Source organism: Muscardinus avellanarius (genome assembly GCF_963383645.1).
Source record: "Muscardinus avellanarius genome assembly, contig: SCAFFOLD_46, whole genome shotgun sequence".
Classification (NCBI taxonomy): domain Eukaryota; kingdom Metazoa; phylum Chordata; class Mammalia; order Rodentia; family Gliridae; genus Muscardinus; species Muscardinus avellanarius.
Window position 1 is genome coordinate 7,591 of NW_027664364.1, and position 20,667 is coordinate 28,257.

Below are 20,667 nucleotides of genomic sequence, written 5' to 3' on the forward strand. Positions count from 1 at the left end.
TCCTTCTAGACACCACCCGTTGCCAGCCGTCCTTCAAGCCTCCTGATCCTGCCTGGAAATGGCTCGTCCCACCCCACACATCTCTGGTCTCTCGAGACTTGGTCAGAGCCGCCTGCCTTGGCCCCGTCTCCACAGGAGCCTCAGGCGTCCTCGGCCAGGTTCCAGGTACAGGCCTCCGGTGTTCCTGCGTGGGCTGGGGATGGGGACACCAGCATCCTCTACCAGGCACAAACTGGCAGGGGAATTGAGAAAATTCTGTGCCTCTGAGAAGCCGCGCCCAGCCAGGCAGAATCCCTTCTCCCTGCAGCCCTGCCCTGGTTCCTGGTTCTCCTCCAAACCGCCCAGGCCGGAGCCCTAAGAGAAACAGGAGCAGCCTCAAGGGAGGCGGGGCCAGATCGCCCATCAGCAGGTGGTGCTGGGGCTCAGGCAAAGCCGGCTACCAAAATACACCCAGAAAAGAATGTTTTGGAAGAAATTGTTCTATTTGGGGAAAGCCACTGAAGTATTAGTCACGGGGAAATCACCCCACAGAGATGTTCGGTTTACTCTGACTTCAGGCTGCACTTATCGGGGGTCAATAACCGCAGTCCTCCCTTCCCTCCCTCCCTCCCCTGGCCTCCAGGGGTCTGCAGACCACCTGGGCTCCGGGAGCTCCCTGGAGTTCCCCAGTCTTGAGGCAGGACTGCTAGGTGGCCAGTGAGCACAGCAGACACCAGTGAGGCCGATGACCCCTTTGCACTGGCTACAAGAGACCCCAGGTTTGTGCCTCTCACCCCAGTGACAGCTAGACAGAATCAGAGCTTAGCTCAGTGAGAGGGAGACGCGTGATCTGAAGAAACGGCATTCTTTCCTACACACATTTATAGGATTCAGATTCACACTGGCTACAAATTTTATCTTTAAGAAAAATCCCGAAGTCATTTCTCTTGACTGGGTCACAGGGCAGCAAATTTCCCTCCATTTTTGTCTCCCCCAAAGGAAGATTCTGTCTAGGGGGCACAGAGAGGGTGAGCATAGGGGTTTTATTGGGCGTGTGTCACCAGGAGGGTCACAGAGCTGGCTGGGACAGTAATAAAACAGAGCCGGGCTTGGTGGTGCACACTTGTAATCCTAGTACTTGGGAGGCCAAGGCATGAGGATCAACAGGTTCAAAGCCAGCCTCTACAACTTAGTGAAGCCCTCTGCAACTTAGTAAGACCCTGTTCCCAAATAAGAAAATAAAACTGGCCAGGTGTGGTGGCACACACTTGTAATCCCAGCACTTGGGAGGCGGAGACAGGAGGATGGCACAGGTTCGAAGCCAGCCTCACTGGCTTAAGAGACTCTGTTTCCAAATAAAAACATATAAAAATAGGTCTGGGAGTGTAACCCAGAGGTAGAAGGGTTTCCAGGAACCCCAGTACCACCAAAAAATAAAAAATCAATACTAAAAAATGGGGCTGGGGGTGTAGTTCAGAGGTAGAATACCCCTGGATTCCATCCCCAGTACTGAAAGGAAGGAAGGAAGGAAGGAAAAGAAAATCAGACTGCCTGGGGGTTTAGGTTAGAGGTAGAATCCCCAGTGCCACAAAAAAAAAAAAAAAAGAAAGAAAAAGAAAAAGGATGAGAAAAAGGATGAGAACATCCACAGGGGGTGTCTTTACACTGTCCAGAAACCCAGCGCTGCTCCTGCATGGTAATTTGAGGTGGTTACAGCTTAGTGCGACTGCGCCAAATTCTCCACGTTGGAATTTTCCTCTGGTGTCTAAGGCTGAAAGTCGTGGGTGGGGCAGCCTCCCTATCTCCCAGGAAGGCGCCTCCAGCTGCCTCCCTGCCCTGCTAAGTCCAGCTAATTACCTAACAACTAGAGATCCCAGGGTCCTTCCACTGCCCTGGGCTGAAGGCTTGAGACTCAAGGTCACCCCTGAGGAGCAAAGCCAGGGTGGAGCCATCAGAGAGCGCCTCCACCCCACAGGGGCCAGGGCCTGTCCTGGGCTCTTGGAAGCCGGGCTCTTCCTGCTCCCAACACAGATGACTGTCAAGACCTGACCCCGGCAGGCCCCCTGCAGCCAAGTGTCCCAGGCTGTTGGTGCCCCACAGGGATCCTGGCTCAGTAGGGAATCACTGGCTCAGCTGGAAGTCTTTGGGAGCAGGAGAAACCCCAAAAGGAGCTGAAGTCTCTCACCTCCAAAGAAACTTAAAGTCAAGTCAATTCAATTCAGAACCTCCCCACCCTGGCTTGTCCGATGCCTAGGCCCTTGCTCCAGGTAGGGAGATGATGGGGAAATTCCCCACCATCAGAGGCCCGCAGGTCTGGGCTGATGGGGGAGCAGAGGAAAGGGCCTGGCCAGGGCTCTGCTGCTGTCCCTGTTTGCAACTTTCTTTCCTGCAGCAACAGGGGAGGCTGAGGGCAGGTTGGAGATTTGGTGGCGGGGGCCTTCTTCTTTTGTGGTACTTGGAATGGAACCCAGGGGCATTCTACCTCTGAGCTACACCCCCAGCCCTATTTTTTATCCTTTATTTTGAAACAGGGTCTCTCACTGAGTTGCAGAGGGCCTCGCTAAGTAGTTGAGGCTGTCTGTGAACCGGATCCTCCTGTCTCAGCCTCCCGAATAGCTGGGATTACAAGTGTGCGCCACCTCCTGTTTCTGAAAGGAGGTGGCATTCTCTATGAGGAGGAGGAAGGTTAGAGCCAGACCGTGGTGGGGATGAAAGCAAGCCGGCTAGACAGCCTGGCAGGATGGTGGGCACTTCACGCAGCTGTTTGAAGCTGGTACCATGAATCCACAGACTTGCCTGGTGTGTGGCTCTCCAGCAGTGGCCTGTATTCTGGGGTGCAGGGATAGAGCAGATAAATTGAGTTCGTTTGCTGCTGTGGATTTGCTAGCTGGGCACAACCAAAGGGTAAAAAGATGAAATTGTTGGGCACAGGCAACAGAGACAGAAATGACGGGTCTCTAAATAGAAATTAAAAGGCTGGTTCCATGTCTGTCGCAGCCTGGATCCAGCCTAGGTGCCTGTCAACAGGTGGAGAGATAAAGAAAATGTGGCGGATACACACAGTGGAGTTTTACACAGCCATAAAGAACAAAATCGCGAGCCGGGCGTGGTGGCGCATGCGTGTCTGACTCCCAGCATTCAGGAGGCTGAGACAGGAGGATCCCAGGCTTGTGGCCAGCCTCAGCTACTTAGTGAGGACCTCTGCAACTCGGTGAGCGCCTGTTTCAAAATTAAAAAGAATAAAAAATAGGGCTGGGAGTGTAGCTTGAAGGTAGAATGCCCCTGGTTCCATTCCCAGTACTGAAGAAAGAAAAAAAAAAAAAAAAAAGATGGTTCCATCCTATCATCTGAGTAGAAAGGACAGAGAGAGATGAGGACATAAAAGGGTCAACAGACCAAGGGGCCAATGAGGCTAAGCATGGTGTTATAGAAAGAGGTAGTGTGTGTCCCCACGCATATGTTATAGCCTTAACCCCCCTGTGACGGTATCTGGAGATGGGCCGACTGGCTCAGATAATTAGGGTAGGATAAGGCCAGAAGTGTGAGATCGTTTAGACAGAACTAGCAGAGGAAAGGAGAGACATTCCTGTCCGCGTGCATGGCCACAGAAAGGCCTCCAGAGGGCAGAGGAGAAGGTGGCCACCTGCCGGCCAGGAAGAGGGTCCTCGCCGGAAGCTATGTTGGCACTCTGGTTGCCATAAGTGTTTGAGATTTTGGAGGTGGAGACAGATTTTCTAAGAGGACGGCAGGTGCTGGTGTGAGGCTGGATTCCTTTGGTTTTTATGCTCAGCCAGTGCTCCCAAGATTCGAATCTTTGAGGATTAGTGTCAAGGGACCTAGGAAGTCATCCATTCTTTCTCTGGAGGCTTGGGGATGCTAGGAATCAAACCCAGGGGCTCATTCATGTAGGCAAATTGTCCATTCTAAAATGGGAGGGCTCAGGCCAAGAGTGGGGGCTCCTGCCCCTCAAGACTTGAGCTCTGTCTCAAATCAGCTCCTAAAGCCAATTGTAAACCTGGTCTACTGCTAGCACGTCCCCTGAACTGGGCTCCTCTGCATTCAGTAACACCCTTTAGAGGACGGCCAGTTTGGCTCATGAGATCCACTGTCTGGCTTAGTGAAACCCCAGTTCTCTTGTGCTCCTCAGGGTACAGACAAGATCAGGCCTGGGCCTTTCTCCCCTGGGCTTCTAGAGGCCTCAGCTGTAGGCCTCCATCAGAGGCCACTAACCCACAAAGACCTATTCATCAGAACAAGCCATAGGCTACTCCTAAATACACCTCTCCAACTACTCATAACCCCTATAAAGCAAGTCTCCAAAGACCTCCAAAGACAATAGGTGAATCATTGCATTTACACTCGGGTTGATGAAGGGTCCCTTGAGGTCTCTTCCCAGGAATGACACTGATAATCTCTGCCCCAAAGGAAGCATGTGTCTGAATCTTTGAGGAGGAAATTGGCTGTCAAATAGCACTTTCCCCACTAACATCTAGGTTTTCTCCCCCACATTTTGGGAATTGCAGCCTGGCTGGTACATGGAAGGGGTCAAGAAAGACTTTTTTGAGTGTCCCCAAGAGGAGAGTTTAGCTCGAGATTCTACGAAAGAGTATGGAGTAGGAAGCTAAGTAGAACTTTTACCCGTGACTTCAAAGCTGAGAACGATGAGAAATATTCACATATTCGAAAGAGAGGTGCTAGATACTTCCTCGCTGGAGTCACAAAGAACTGATCCAGCACCAACCATCCCCAAGAGGAGGTTTGCTGGAGGAAGGATGTTTCTGGAAGAACCCGCTATGGTTTGGAAATGGCTCGAGTGTGTGTCCCTGGGGAGGTGCTGGGAGTCTGGTCCCCAGTGTGACCTTCAAAAGATGGGATCTAGTGGAAGGTTGTCTGGCCCCTTCCTGCTCCTGGGCTTGCAACGTGAGCTCTAGTCTCCTGCTCACCCCACCACTGTAAGGTCGTCTGCGATGAGGCCCTTACCAGAGCCTAGCCTGGATGTTGGCATCATGCCCTTGAACTTCCAGAACCAACCGTGAGCGAGACAAACCTTTTCTCTTTGTAAAGTTACCATGCCTCGGGCATTTCATTATTGTGATAGAAAATGAACTAGTGCAGCTCCCTTCTTAGGGGTAGAGGCTCTGTGAGATAGGAGACTGGTGGGAGAGGAGCAAGGGTAGGGGAAATGGCCGAGAAAGCTCTTCTTCCACCATTTTTTGGGCACAAAGATGGCATGCGGTTCTGTGGGCCAAGCAGTTGCTGGGAAAGTAGCTTGTTGGAAGCCTACCCAAGAGGGTTGTCTTGGGGATGCCAGCAGTAAGAGAGAATATGGGGCCTTTAGTCCTAGTACTTGGGAGGCTGAGAAGGGGGGAATCACTGGTTCGAGACCAGCCTCAGCAATTTAGGGAGACCCTGAACAACTTAGTGAGATCCTGTTTCTAAATAAAAAATAGCTGGGAGTGGTGGATCATGCTTGTAATCCCAGCATTTGAGAGGTTGAGACAGGAGGATTGCAGTTCGTGGACAGCCTTGGCTACTTAGTAAGGCCCTTTGCAATTCAGTGTGACCCTGTTTCAAAATAAAGAATACAAAACAGGGCTGGGGATGTAGCTCAGAGGTAGAATGCCCCAGGGTTCCATCCCTAGTACTGCAAAAATAAAAAATGGCTAGAGTACAGCTCAGAGGAAGAACCTTCTGGGTTCAATACTGAGAGAGAGAGAGACAGACAGACAGACAGACAGACAGACAGACTGACTGACTGGGTTTGGGCTGAGGACAGGGTCCAAAGACATCAGATATGGGGATGTTGCTCATATTCAGAAACAACACAGAATTCCTGAGAAAACCCCCAACAGGCACAAGAGCAGGGCATCACAGGGCATCACAGGGCATCACTGGGCATCATGAACAGGGCCCCACGGAAGATCTAGTAGTAATGAGCCTGTCAAAATGCATTAAAGACAAGAGTGTTTGCGTGAGAAGAAAAAGCATCTACACAAAAAGATCTCTGCCTCCTCCCTCGGCCTGTGTGTGGCCTTGAGGAGCCAGCACGGCACAGGACCCATCAGACAGGAGAGCCTGTCTCCCGACCTTTCCCAGCATAGAGGCGCACGTGGGTTAGGGGGAGCGGGACGTGGGCAGGGGGTGGGGGACCTTCCAAGAGCGTGCAGGATGGAGGCGTGGCTGTCGACTGGACAGACTCCTCTCAGGAGTATCAGCTGTCCTGTGGGGCTGCACCTTTGCCAGAGAGGCTGGTCCAGCCACTAGAAGGAACAAGGAGCCTTTTCTTCCTCCTTGGCCCTTTTTTCCCTGCCTGGGAGAGTCCACAACTCCAACATTTATTTCCTTTCCACTTGCCGCGTGACTTGGGAAGGCCCTACCCAGTGCTCTGCTCTGGGACTGTGTTCTGGGGCCAGGGTACTCCAAATTGAGGGGATCTGGGAAGACATGGCCTCCAGACTCATCAAAGAACAAGAGGAGCCCAAGATCCACCCGACACCCTAACTTAGTATTGGGCTGAGGCTCTGGGGAGAAGGGGCTGGGGAGGGCGGGGAGCCTGTCCCGATGCTGACAGGACAGGACCGGGGTCAGCAGGGGCTGGGCTGGCCCATGCCCTGGTGTGCTGGCTTCATAACCGAGGCTCGTCTTGTCTGGGTCCTGGCCACCTCCAGGGGAAGGCATGGGCGGCTCCCTTCTGCTGCTGGTCTGGTTCTTAGAGCCCAGGATCAGAAGAAGTGTGAGCTGTTCATGACGGCCACCCTGGGGCTGAGTTCTTTCTGCGGCCTCCATTTATTTTTCAGGGGGCTCTGCCTCCGGGGACCTGCGGGGAGCAGAAGGGTAACACTGGGTGTCTAGGCATTGGTTTGTGGCAGTGTCCCTCACCACCTCTCTCCTGAAGGTAGATCAAGATCAGATCCTGAAGGGATCTGAGCCAAGACATGCAGATGTCCATGGTTCCACGGGGACTCACGCCAGCCTCTACACAAAGCTAGCAAGGCACTCACCGGGAGCTGAGCTCCAGGTCCTGGATGGTGTCCTTCAGGCCCTGGCCGCGCGTCTCTGGCAGCAGGGCACAGAGCATCCCGACCACAACGGGGAGGCTGCCGTAGATGACCATAGGGATGGCGGCATGGTACTCGCCCAGCAAGATCACGAGCGGCGTGATGATGCCCCCGATCCTTGAAAAGATGTTCACCAGCCCCATACCTGTCTGCCTGTGGAGAGACCAATGCAGCCCCAGCCCCTCAGCGCCACACAATCCCGCCCATCCAACGTGTGTGCCTCCCGCCTGCCAGCCACTCTGCACTCACTTCCCTGCTGAGGCTGTGCGGCCACCCTCCCCCACAGGAAGACACCCCTCAAAGGCTGTGCGGCCACCCTCCCCCACAGGAAGACACCCCTCAAAGGCTGTGCGGCCACCCTCCCCCACTGGCTCCTTCTCCTGGGCCAGTCACTCCTAGACTTTTCCCACCTTCCCATGCCGACAGGGCCAGCCCACAGCCTGCATCTGTATCTGTCCTCCACCAGCCTAGGACAATGTGAGGGCTTGCCCGAGATCGCTAGTTGCCTTGACCCCTGCGCCAGCACTGTGAGCTATGTGTGGACTGGAGGCAGCAGAGGGACAGCCAGAATCGGAGTCCCCAGGAGCAGAAGAGCGAGTGACCCCGCAGCTCTTACCGGATGACAGTGGGCAGGAGCTCAGCGGTGTACACGTAGGAGATGGTGAAGGCGGCAGCCATGGCGAACTTCCCCACCACGGCCAGTGTCGTGACCACCATGGGCAGATCTGGGGGAGGATGCTAGTCAGCCACCCAGAGGACCGGCCGCCCGTCACCCAGGCCTGCCCACTGCCCTCTCTCACTCCTTCTGTGCCCAGCCCCTGGGAAGCCCTCACTCCCGAGAAGGGAGCGAAGGCCATCGGTCCAGCTCTGGAGAGGGGTGGGAGCGGGGAGAGCCAGCTCTGCACCTGCTGGGACGAAGATGATGGCGATACACATGAGGCCACCGAGAATCAGACTGCTCAGCTGGCTCCATCTGCGGCCCAGCTTCTCCATCAGCAAGATGCTGAGGAGGCGGCCAGGCACCTCGACTGCTCCAAAGATCAGCTGCGTCAGGTAGATGTCCAGGCCGAAGTCCCCCACCTGGAGGCCGATGCCGTAGTACCCCAGGCTGTCCACAAACCTACAATACATCCAAGGGTCCCCGTCATGGCTGCGTGTATGAGACTCTCAAGCCCAGAGGAAGAGCCGGCTTTGGTCAGCGTGCTGCAGGGGATGCTGGTACAGTGAGGGCGAGACTGCCCAGCGGAGAGCCTCCATCCCATCATGCGCAGACACACAGGGAAGGGGGCGTGGCTCTCACCAGACACAGATGAGGATCAGGGTCATCTTCCGGAGCTGGGGGTGTCTGAAAAGGTCCAAGGCGTTCCCCGTGGGGCCTGTCTTCTCTGGGGCCAGCTGGAAGGAGTTGCAGAGTGAGGGGCCCTGCAAAAGGGCTGGATGGGTGGTGGGCAGTGGGAGTCAGTGCTGGCCTGGGCTGCTGTGGGTACCTGGCTCAGGAGTTTTGAAGAGAGGTTCTTCCTGTTCACGGAGGCCGCCTTCTGGATCAGCTGTTTGGCTTCCTCTGTGCGCCCCTGAGTGAGGAGCCACCGTGCCGATTCTGGGACAGCCCTGGGGGCCAGCGGGGGACATTGGGGTCTGGAGTCCTGCACAGCCTCTCAGCCCTTGCAGTGTGCATGGAGCCCACTCCCCACCCCTGCCAGACTCCGTCTTGTATAAATGAGTGGGTGGCGCGCCCTACCCCGCTTGGGACCCTCCTGCGGGTGGTGAGCCCCGGCAGGTGTCTGCTCACCAGATATAGAAGAAGAGAAGAAAGACAGGTGTCGAGATGGCGATTTCCAGGAGCCTCCAGTTGCGGATGCCGTAGGCCAGTCCCGCCAGCACCATCTGCCCCAGCGCGAAATGGGCCTGGGCGATGATGGAAGCTGAAGTCCTCCAAGAGGGTCCCACCCACTCTGAAACTGTGGGGACCAGAGGCTGAGACCAGGCCAGGCCTTGCCCGCCCAGCCCGGCTGCCCCGAGGCCCTGGAGTGCCACACAGACCACCTCCAGGCGGGGTGCCCGGTGAGGTCGCTCAGGTACTTAGGGGCTGGGTACTCACGCAGAGCGAGGGTGGACAAGATCTGTCCACAGACAGCAGCCGCTAGAACAAAGCGCAGGAACATGTAGAGCTGGAAGCTGGGCACGAAGGCCATGGCCAGGCCCATGACGCCCATCAGGAGCAGCTGCACTAGCAGAGAGAGTTTGCGGCCGATCCTGAGGAAGAAAGCGAGGGTCTGTGCGGGGAGACACGCCTTTCCCTGGGAACCCCATTTGAGGGTGCAAAGCAGGGACTTATCCCAATGTGAGGGCGCAAAGGGAAACTTGGGCATGTGCCAGGTGCCTAAGAGCAGGTGGGGCTGATCAGGGTTCCTACCGGTCACAGAGGGGCCCAAAGATGAAGGCCCCGACCAGGAGCCCAGCCATGTACACCGACTGCGAGGTCTCTTTCAGGTGCTTTTGATTGCAGACCAGGTTGAACTGAGGCAGACACAGGCAGAGGCAAGTCTAGGGGTGGTGCTGGAGAGGGCTCCATCACTACCCAGTCCTCTAGGAACCCCCTACAGGCGATGCCAGTGGTCCCCAAACTGGGTGCCAAGGCACCCCAGGGCACCGTACTGGGCTCACTGGACACAGCAGGGTGCATTTGCAATGTTAAAGGAATTATCTTGAAACTAGTACTTGTCATCTGTCCGACAACACACAAACTACTAGCCCAGGACAGTCGGTTCATGGTTTAAGAGGAGGTGGCATATTTACAATGACGTCCTATCTATGTGAAGTCCTGTTTAGAGGGGCTGCTGTGGGAAGACCGAAGGCCACGTTCAAATCCGCGTGGAATTTAAAATGAGGGTAGCAGCGGTCAAGGCCGGGGAGGTGTACAAGCTCAAGATCTCATACATCCGGCTTGTGACTCGCTGCATTCATGAATGAATCGAGCCAGGCATGGTGGTGCACACCAGTATCCCAGAACTCAAGAGGCTGAGACAGGAGGATCCCAGGTTTGAGACCAGCTTGTGGTAATTTATGGAGACACTGTTTCAAAATAAAAAGTAAACTAGGACTGGGACTATAGCTCAGAAGTAGAACACCCTGGGTTCAATCCCCCAGAACCATACTCACACAGAGAATGAAATAAATTTCTTCTTTCAATTTATGTATATTATTAATAATTAAAAAAAAGAACTACTAAGCCAGGCGTGGTGGCACATGCTTGTAATTCCAGTACTTGGGAAGCTGAGACGGGAGGATCGTGGTTCGCGGCCAGCCTCAGCTACTTAGTGAGGCCCTATGCAACTCAGTGAGACCCTGTTTCAAAATAATTTAAAAAATAGGGCTGGGGGTGTAGCTCAGAGGTAGAATGTCCCTGGGTTCCACTGCCAGTACCACAAAAAAAAAAAATTTTTTTTAAATAAAAATAAAAGGAACTATTTAAAAATAAAAAACTAAAAAGAACTAGTAAGTTGTTAGGTCATGAGCGGCAGTGGGGATGGAGCCCAGGGACACGCTACCTCTGAGATACGCCCCTACCCCTATTTTTTTATTCTTTATTTTGAAACAGGGTCTCACTGAATTGCAAAAGGCCTAAGTAGCTAAGGCTGTCCGTGGGCCGTGATCCCCCCATCTCAGCCTCCCAGATGCTGGGATTACAAGCGTGCACCACCACACCTGGCTGATAAGCACTTTTTGAGTTGTTTGGACTTAATGCACAGGACTCTTAGGCCTTTCTTTGGCCCAAGAGATGCCATGTAAAATGACTTACATACTAGCAATGTAAGCTGTGGCCCTCTATGACGAACCCTGATGGCTCCTTCCCCATAGCCAGGACACCCCTGTGGCTCACTGGAGCCTCTCCAAATTTTCGCATTTGGCTGCAAAATCCCCCTAAAACCCACCCTTCCGAGGCAGTCAGAACCCTGAAGAGCTTCCACACACCCCTTCTGATTAGGACAGAGGAACACACACACGGTGTGGGCAAGGGGGTTACGTCTAAGCCAAGCCACCAGGAGACTTAGAGGCACGGGATCCACAGAGCTCCGCACACGCCTGCCGCACACGCACACGCAGTCACGGCTGACCCAGCTGGCTTGTGAGGACCCCCGGGGGAGCTCTGTGCCTGCGCACAACTTGGTCTCCTGCAAGAACATTGGAGGTGCGCCCCGAGAGCTCTCGGGCTTCACAACCCCAAGAAGAGCCCTTGGGAGTCACTGTGCACCCTGTGCTCGGTGCAAGGTGCTTGGTGCAAGGTGCTCCTCGAGCATTCTCTCAGCCTTCTCAGAACAAGTACCGACCATGGTCCTCTCCCCCGAGGAAGAGGAGCTGAGCAGCGCATCCTGACCTCCACAGCTGGATGGCAGCTGGCAGGGCCCACTCGCCTCTGCTGCCCAGACAGGAAATGAAACTGAGTGACTGTGGAGAGAATGTTCCTGTTTGCTGGAAATTAATAAATGAACTAATGCCTATACCTAGCAACTAATAAATTAACATCAGTTGCATACCTTCTAGCAAGAAATTAACCAACCCGGGAGTTAGTTAACTCTGTGGCTTCTTCTTCTGCTCTTAGGACAACTGTTAATTTTTAAGGAATTTCCAGTATATGGCAAATGGTTAACTCGTTATCATAAAGAATGATGCGGGGCAGGGCAGGGTCATAACGTGGTCCCATCTTACTTGTTTTTTGGTGTAGTCATGGTGGTACATGCTGGTAATCCCAGTGCTGGGGAGGCTGAGACGGGAGGATGGCAGATTCGTGGCCACCCTCCGAAACTTAGTGAGGCCCTCTGCAACTTAGTGAGACGGTATTTCAAAATAAAAGAGTAAAATAGGGCTGGGGCTGTAGCTCAGAGGTAGAATGCCCCTAACAAACTTGGGAGGTTGAGATGGGAGGATTGCAGGTCTGCGGCCAACATCAGCCACTTAGTAAGGCCCTTTGCAACTTAGTGAGAGTCCGTTTCAAAATTTAGAATAGCTGGGTGTGGGGCATACGCCTCTAATCCCAGCACTCCTGAGGCGGAGGCAGGACTATTGCAGGTTTGAAGCCAGCCTCAGCAACTCAGTGGGGCTTGCATCAACTTAGCAAGACCCTGTTTCTAAATTAAAAAATAAATAAATAAAATAGGGCCGGGTGTGGTGGCGCACACCTGCAATCCCAGGACTTGGGATGCTGGGATAGTTGGGTCGCTGGTCCAAGGACAGCTTTAGCAACGTAACAAGCCCCCACTTCCAAATAGGAAGTAAAATATGGCTGGGGGTACAGTTCAGGGGTAGAATGCCTCTGAATTCAGCCTCCAGTACAAAAAACAAACAAACAATGGGCTTGGGGGTATGGCTCAGAGGTAGAATGCCCTGGGTTCAATCCCCAGCACCACAAGAGTAAATAAGTAATTTTTAAAAACTGGGCTGGGGGTGTAGCTCAGAGGTAGAATGCCCTGAGCATTCCCCTGTTCCACAAAAATGGAAACACATAAATAATTAAAAGCTTCCTCCTACCAGGCTCCAGGGGCAGAATGGAGTGGCTGTGTTTGACCCTGAGCCTGATAGCTGTTCTGTCCATGTCTTGGTTTTCCACAGGTTCAAAAATGGGGATGAGCCAGGCGTGGTGGCGCACACTTGTAATCCCAGCATTTGGGAGGCTGAGAAAGGAGGATCATGGTTCATGGACATCTTTAGCTACTTAGTGAGGCCTTTTGCAACTCAGTGAGACCCTGTTTCAAAATAAAGAATAAAAAATAGGGGCTGGAGGTGTAGCTTGGAGGTAGAATGTCTCTGGGTTCCATTTCCAGTACTGCAAAAAAAAAAAAAAAAAAAAAAAACTGGGGATGAACCTTTGGTGACGGCAATTGTCTGACTCAGGGAGGCTGAGGCCAGAGGAAGGCAAGCTTGAGGCTGGCCTGGGCAACACAGTGAGACCCTGTTTCAAAAAATAAAATGGGTTGGGGGTATAGCTCAGTGGCAGAATAGCCTTGTGTTCCATCTCCAGCACCAAAATAAAATAAAAAAAAGAAATGAAAGAAATAATGCATGTGAGACGTTCAGCTTGGTGGCCGTTACAGAGCAGCTCTTAGTTCAGTCCAGCAGCTAGGATGGGTGCCCTGGCCCTGAGCTCACAAGGTGTTCAGGAGCACAGCGCTTTGCAGCCAAGAACGTCACACCATGGGTGTCTCCCAAGTCTGGCACCCTTCACAAACTCCTATAGTCGATACCCTTCGTACCAATAAATCCTCGCTCTGGCCCCAAGTCAGTTTAGCATCCCATTGTTGGGCAGCAGAGACTCGGGCTTGGCGAGGTGCCCAGGTGTGCCCAGGCTCATGTGGTGTCACGTTGCAGATGGTCCATGAAGAGGACCTCTTGAATGAAGAGGGCTTCTGCCCGGGAGGCCAGCCATCTACCTCCCAACCCTGTACCCCACAGAATTCCATGCTCATTTTTTTTTTCAATACTGGGGATGGAACCAGGAACATTCTGCCTCCAAGCTACACCCTCAGCTCAATTTTTTTATTCTTTATTTTGAAACAGGATCTCACTGAGTTGCAAAGGGTCTCACTAAGTACCTGAGGCTGCCCTTGAACTGCGATCCTCCTGTCTCAGCCTCCCAAATGCTGGGAAGACAAGCGTGTGCCACCACGCCCGGCTCATACTCATTTCTTAAAGCACACCCCCACCGCATTGCCTTCCTTGCTCCAGAACCTTCAGGGGCTCTCTTTGATGTCTAGGAGAAAGCCCAAACGCCTCAGCACTGTATCCAAGACCCAGTCAGAGCTGGCTCCTATCTACTTCCCAACTTCTTTTATGCCCACATTCCTCAAATGGGCCAGGCATTTTCAGTTCTCGAGATGCTACAGATGGCTGCTCCTCCTTCCCCTCTGTTCCCACCTCTCTCTTGGTCCCAGGACAGACCGCACCATGATGGCTGTTCACTGACGGTCGGTTTCCCCACCCTGTTCAGAGATCCATGAGGAAAGGCCCAGGAATCACCTTTCCCTTTTTTTTTTTTTTTTTTTACCAAGGATGACACCCAAGAAATGTTGCACAGGCAGGTTGAGAAGAAGTAAAATCTGATCTCCGAGGACACCCGGACTTAGCAACATGTGCTTTTCAATTTGTGTGGCTTGTATTTCTGTTTGTGTTGGGAGATACCAGTCGTGCTAAGGAGTTGGAAGGTCTGCTCAGAGAGAGCCCTGTGCATTGCCTGCAGGGCCCTTCCTCACAGGTGGCCGCAGAGGTAGAAGATCTCACACAGGAAAGCATCTCTCTGGAATGGAGCTGGATTAACAAGTGATGCCGGACAATAAATACCAGAGTTGTACATTCCCCTGGGAGTAGCGGTCGTGGTCCTTGGGAAGATAGCAGGGGTTGTGTTGTGGTAGGGAGGAAGTCCAAGGCCAACCATCCAGCATAGACCAGGGTAAAGAGGCCCCTGGTGGTGCCAGCTCCGCTGGAGGAGAAGCTGAGGCCAACGCTGAATCTGAAATCTTTAAAGTGGATACAAAGATGGACATGGTTTTGCACACCTGTAATCCCAGTCCTTGGGAAACGGAGACAGGAAGATCTCAGGTTAGAAGATGGCCTTCAGAGCCACGCATAGTGACTTTGCACACTTGTAATCCCAGTCCTTAGCCGGGCATGGTGGCCCACGTTTGTCATCCCAGCATTCTGGAGGCTGAGACCGGATGATCGCGGTTCGCGGACAGCCTCAGCTACTTAGTGAGGCCCTCTGCAACTTAGTGAGACCCTGTTTCAAAATAAAAAGAATAAAAAATAGGGATGGGGTGTAGCTCAGAGGTAGACTGCTCCTGGGTTCAATCTCCAGTACCGCAAAAAAAAAAAAAAAAAAAAAAAATTTAAAAAGGAGAAGAAGATGGCCTTTGGCAATTTAGTGAGACCTTGCTTCAATTTGTGTGTGTGTGTGGTACTGGGGATGGAACCCAGAGGCTTTCTACCTCCAGGCTATACTCCCAGACCTATTTTATATTTTATTTGGAAACAGGGTCTCACTAGGTTGCTGAGAGGCTAAGTAGCCAAGGCTGGCTTTGAAACTTTGCAATCTTCCTGTCTCAGTCTCCCAAGTACTGGGATTACAAGCGTGCACCACTACACCCGGCCCTATTTCAAAATTTAAGAAAATAAAATCAGGCTGGGGGTATAGCTCAGAGGTAGAATATTCGTTCCTACTTTCAATCCCCAGGACCACAATAAAATAAATAAATAAATAAATAAATAAATAAATAAATAAATTATATACAAAACAATTCCAGCAATTCAGACAATTGAACATGGCCATAAACAACGGCACCACTGGTAAAACTCGCATCCTGGTATCCAACATGACACGCAAACCTCCTCTGAAGGTTGTGCTGGTTTTGACAACTACGCAGCCACAGGGTCGGCAGAGAGTCCTAGAGTCTTGGCTGTTTTTTTTGTGTGTGTGTGGTGGTGGTGGTACTGGGGTTCCTGGAAGCCCTTCTACCTCCAGGCTACACTCCCAGACCTATTTTATATTTTTCTTATTTGGAAACAGGGTCTCTAAAGCCAGAGAGGCTGGCTTCGAACCTGTGGTACCCTCCTGTCTCCACCTCCCAAGCGCGGGGATTACAAGTGTGCGCCACCACGCCCGGCGAGTCTTGGCTTTTTGGTACCAGAGGACCAGCAGAGCAGGAGGGATCCTGGCGGCTGAGTCTCCACAAACAGATGTATTTCTAGTCTGCTCTTCTGTGGCTTTCTCTGTCCTCATTAAACAGCGCGGAAGAGACGTGGGTGCCTGAGAGGCTGCGCCACTTGCTTGTGGAGACCCACGTTGAGCATAGAGATGACCCCTCTGCTATGGAGAAACTCGCCAAGAACAGACGGAGACCGAGGACAAGCTGGCGTGGACCGGGAGGCTGGGCTCACACGCAGGCCCGGGGATGAGGATGCAGTATGAGGAGCTGAGGAAGAACTTCTGGTGTGTGCTATCACATGACGCACTCCTCGTGTTAGTCAGCTTTCTGTTACTGCGACACAACGCCTGAGAAGAAACAGCTCACAGAAGAGTTTCTTTGGGCTCGCAGACGCAGAGGTTTCAGTGCACAGTTGGTAGGCCCCATTGCTGTAGGCTTTTGGTGAGAGAGGACATCATGGCAGGCGCATGTGTTTGAATCAAAGTGCTCACTCTCGGTGGCTGGGATGCAGAGAGAGGAAGGGTCTGGGCATGATATATAGTCCTCAGGGACCCACTCTCTTCAATGATGTCCCATCTCTTTTTTCCCCCAGAACTGTGGATCAGACCCAAGGGCATTCTACCTCTGAGCTACACCCCCAGCCCTATTTTTATTCTTTATTTTGAAACAGGGTCTCACTGAATTGCAGAGGGTCTCACTAAGTAGCTGAAGCTGGCTTTGAACTGCGATCCTCCTGTCTCAGCCTCCCGAATGCTGGGATTAGAAGCGTGCGCCACCGCGCCTGGTTGAGGTCCCACCTCTTACAGTTTCTACCACCTTCCAGTGGTCCATTCAGCTACAAATCCATAGATGGATGAGTCAGGGATGAGATTAGAGCGCCCATGATCAATCATGGCCCCAAGTGCCCACCTCTGAGCACTGCTGCAGTGGCTACCAGGCCTCCAACCCATGAGCCTTTGGGGGACATTCTGGATGCAAACATATCACTATCACCTTCCTCTTAGACAGTTGTCTGATCTCTCCAGCCTTGGGTAGACCAGATATTGATGGAACTCCAGAGATGGGCGGGGCAGGGAGAACAGCTGATATCAGGGGCCGGTCAGGGAGGCCCCTTGTGGTCTGTTTTACATATGAGGTGCGCTGGGGGGCAGTCAGATGGGGCTCTCTGTTTTCATAGAAAAACTGGGCAGGGCCTGTAATCCCAGTTACTTGGGAAGCTGAGAGGTGGGGGAGCAGGTTCGAGGCCAGCCTCAGCCACCTAGCAAGGCCCTCAGCGACTGAGTGAGACCCTGTTTCAGAATAAAAAGGCCTAGGGTGTAGCTCAAAGGTAGAATGCCCCTGAGTCCAATCTCCAGTATTGAAAATAATTTTTTAAAATGTTTAAGTAACCTTTTCTGCCTTCCTCAAATCTTAATTTTTAGAGATTGCCCCTGATGAGCTGGTCATGGTGGTGCATACTTGTAATCCCAGCATTTGGGAGGCTGAGACAGGAGGATCGCAGTTCACAAACAGCTTCAGCTACTTAGTGAGGCCCTCCACAACTTAGTGAGACCCTGTTTCAAAATAAAGAATAAAAAATAGGGCAGGGGGCGTAGCTTGAAGGTAGAATGCCCTTGGGTTCCATCTCCAGACCAGCCAAAAAAAAGTTTTTTCATATGTCATGTGTCTGCTTTTGGGGATATGTGTTGTCTTCAGGCATATTAAACACACAACAACAACAAAGGCCCAAATCCTTGAAACACCCCTTCCAGTCCCTGCCCTGCCCGCCTGGCCCCACGTACGCTGTGCTGCCAATTCCTTGAACACACCCCTGCTTCTGGATACCAGGCCTTGCTTTGCTGTTCCTTCCAAAGGACTTCTCTCTTTTCTATCGACCTCTTTTGGGGATCTTGGTACCCAGTTCACATTCTACATCCTCCAGTAAGTTGACTACTCATTCTTTCTCTAGAAAGAAGCAAATTCCAGGCTTCAGAGTCCGTCCCGCCCTCTATTCCTGTAGAGGTCTTCCATGACCATGAGTGGTCCTTGAAGAAGGGGAACAGGGCTCCCCGCAGTTCATGCTCAGGGGGGGGGTGGCTGGAGCCAGCTGCATGGATGGTCCTACACAGGCTGTGGACAGGCTGGGCTCTGTTGGCTCAGAGCAATCTGGAAGGTTTTCTGGGCTTTACAGATTGTGACATTTGGGCAGGTGGGCAGAGTTTTTGAGTATGTGGGGGATACCCACTACCTCTAAGGGCTAGAGAAGGCCAGAACCCACCATCGGGTGATGCTAAAGGTCACCAAGAGGGCACTAAGGGTCCAGCCAGGCTGGGCTGGTCTCGATCCCAAGGTTGGGAGAGTGCAGAGGCCCCTATGCTCCCCCGTGGGTGGGATGGGGTGGAGTCAGGAGGAACACGCAAGACTTATCCTTAGGTTACCCAGACCTGACTAGTTAAGATCACATATTAAAGAGTGAATGTTTGACCTTGGTTAATACATTGTTTTGTATTTTTTAAAATTTTTTTGTTGTGTGGTTTTGGGGATTGAACCCAGGGCATTCTACCTCTGAGCTTCACCCACAGGCTGATTTTTTTTTTTTATTCTTTTTAAATTTTTTTGGTGGTACTGGGAATGGAACCCAGAAGCATTCTACCTCCGAGCTACACCCCCAGCCCTATTTTTTATTCTTTATTTTGAAACAGGGTCTCACTGAGTTACAAAGGGCCTCACTAAGTAGTCAAGGTTGTCCTCAAACCATGATCCTCCTGTGTCAGCCTCCCAAATGCTGGGATTACAAGCGTGCGCCACCACATCCGGTTTATTATTTATTTTTTAAACAGGGTCTAAGTCGACAAGGGCCTCACTAAGTAGCTGAGGCTGGCCACGAACCCAGATCCTCTGCCTCAGCCTCCCAAGTACTGGAATTACAAGCATGGGCAACCACACCCAGCTTAAAACATCGTCTTTGAAAGCCTCTAAAAGTAAGATTTTCAAATATGTGGCAGGAGAAGAGTGAATGTTTCATCTCAGAGCTTCAGATTTGCAACCAAGAAGGTGGTGAGACATCCTTGGGCCCCACAGCACATGGCGCCCTCGGCTCCTGAACCATCTGCTGTCTCCTGTTGCAGGGAAGGTACCACGGGGCTCAGCACAGAAGCCCCAGCTCATGATCAAGTCCCTTCCCTCTGAGCCTCCACCTCCCACCTGTGAGCAGCAAGGGCCCAGAGCCAGAGGCTCACGAAGGCCCCTCTTGCTCTGAGCTGGCGAGAGGAAGAGGCTTCCTGTCGCTCCACTTAGGTCTCTCCTAAGAGAATGAAGCTAGAAAGAGCAAGCACTCGGTCATCCTCAGGACGAGTACGGAGTCCGGAGTGTCCTCCAGCATCCCACATGCAGGCGGGTGGGCGGGCGAGACGCAGGGAGAGAGGCTGCAAGCTCACAATGACAGGGAGCACGGGATTCCTATACACCCAAGAGCTAAACACAAGGAGAGGGACGAGGTAGATGCGCAGCAGCGGACTGAAAAGACCAGGGAAATGGATGGGTGGGGAACACTGGACGGTGAGAAGACGCTGAAAACGAGACAGGAAGACAGGCAGGGCAGACGGGCAGAGGACAAGCAAAGAGGACAGGCAGAAATGGACAGGTGAGCAGCCAGACTAGCCGGAGAAAATGACAGCGAGGTGGGTGTGTCCATGGGAAGACCACTAAGCGATGCCCCGGCGTGCTGTGACCGGCCGCACAGGCACAGGGACCGAGGCCACCGCAGCGCGTTGGGCAGAGGGAGGCCCAGACCCCAGGCAAGTGGAGGCTAGGCATGAGGCCGGCATACCTCCTTCGTCAGGCTCTGGGACCCGTCCTCGGGGTAGATCCAACCGGCCTCGCACGGCTGCGTCTCGTTGAAGCGGTGGCTGAGGATGTCGTCCAGGCTGGCGTTGTCCGGGGGTGGTCGGAACATGAGGCAGGACTCGGGGTCGCCTGCGGCATCGAGGGGGATGCTCAGCGCCAACCGCTCAGCGGCGCTCAGGTTGAAGGTGCTGTTCTGGACCCAGGCCACTGAGCAGTAGTGGGGCTTCTCCTGGGCCATGAAGACCTGGCTGAACATGTAGAAGGCATCCAGGAAGTTGGGGATACCCATCAGGATTGTCAGCCGTACTTGGAAGCGACCGAAGTCGCCGATTTCAGCCAGGACTTGGGAGAATTGAGACATAGTGGCTGGTCTCCGCTTCTCAGCCTCGGGAATGCCAGGTAGCTCTGGAGATTAGCTCTGGAACACTTGCTCCTCTGGGCAGTGGTGACAACTGAATTAATATTTAATCCAGCCTTGCCCAGTTCCACCTGTCACACCTTAAGACACTTGGTTGTGGCCCGAGCAGAGAAGTCCACGCGAACCCATAGCACAGAAGGCTATGCTACTGAGGGTGCAAGGAGCTGGCGTCCCAAGAGAGCCTCAAGCCGCCTTCTCAGGAGACGAGCTTTAGCCAAACACGACGCTGCTTACAGCAGCCCCTTCCCTGCCTCAAACTACGACATCCATCACTGGATATCCCAAAAGCCGAGAGCAGTTTCTCTGAAGGACGCAGAAGTCGGCTCCAGGAGCAGCACTACAGTGCAGGGGGGCAGTCAGGAGAACCGGCTGTTTTAGGGGGTATGTTGTCTTGGCACTAGGGGTTGAGCCCGGGGCATGCGGCTTCCCGGCTATCCCCTCAGCCCTTTGTAATTTTGTATATTTAAACAGGCTCTGGCTAAGTTGCTGAGGCTGGCCTTGAATCTGTGATCTTCCTGTCTCAGCCTCTCAAGTACAGGGATTACCATGGTGCCCACATCTAGATGGCGCCTTAACTCTGCCCATCTCGTCTCTCACCCCTGACGGTGTTATTTTTCTCCTGGGCATGTCTGCCGGGGGTGGCGTGCAACCCCAGCCAGTCCCAGGAGGGCGCAGGTCAGGAGACCCCCGAGGC

At 52.9% G+C, this 20,667-nt stretch overlaps 1 protein-coding gene across 1 annotated transcript; it reads right to left on the reverse strand.

Moving 5' to 3' along the window:
* Positions 1 to 935: 935 nt before the first annotated feature.
* SLC22A13 (solute carrier family 22 member 13) lies at positions 936 to 19,916 on the reverse strand (the record flags this gene model as incomplete). The annotated part of the gene is made up of 11 exons (XM_080720112.1): positions 936 to 989; positions 3,623 to 3,713; positions 6,981 to 7,190; positions 7,654 to 7,762; positions 7,943 to 8,157; positions 8,338 to 8,432; positions 8,525 to 8,645; positions 8,827 to 8,995; positions 9,136 to 9,290; positions 9,451 to 9,554; positions 19,539 to 19,916. The coding sequence occupies 11 exons, from the start codon at positions 19,914 to 19,916 to the stop codon at positions 936 to 938; spliced, it is 1,701 nt and encodes a 566-aa protein (XP_080576238.1).
* Between the last annotated feature and the right edge of the window lie 751 nt (positions 19,917 to 20,667).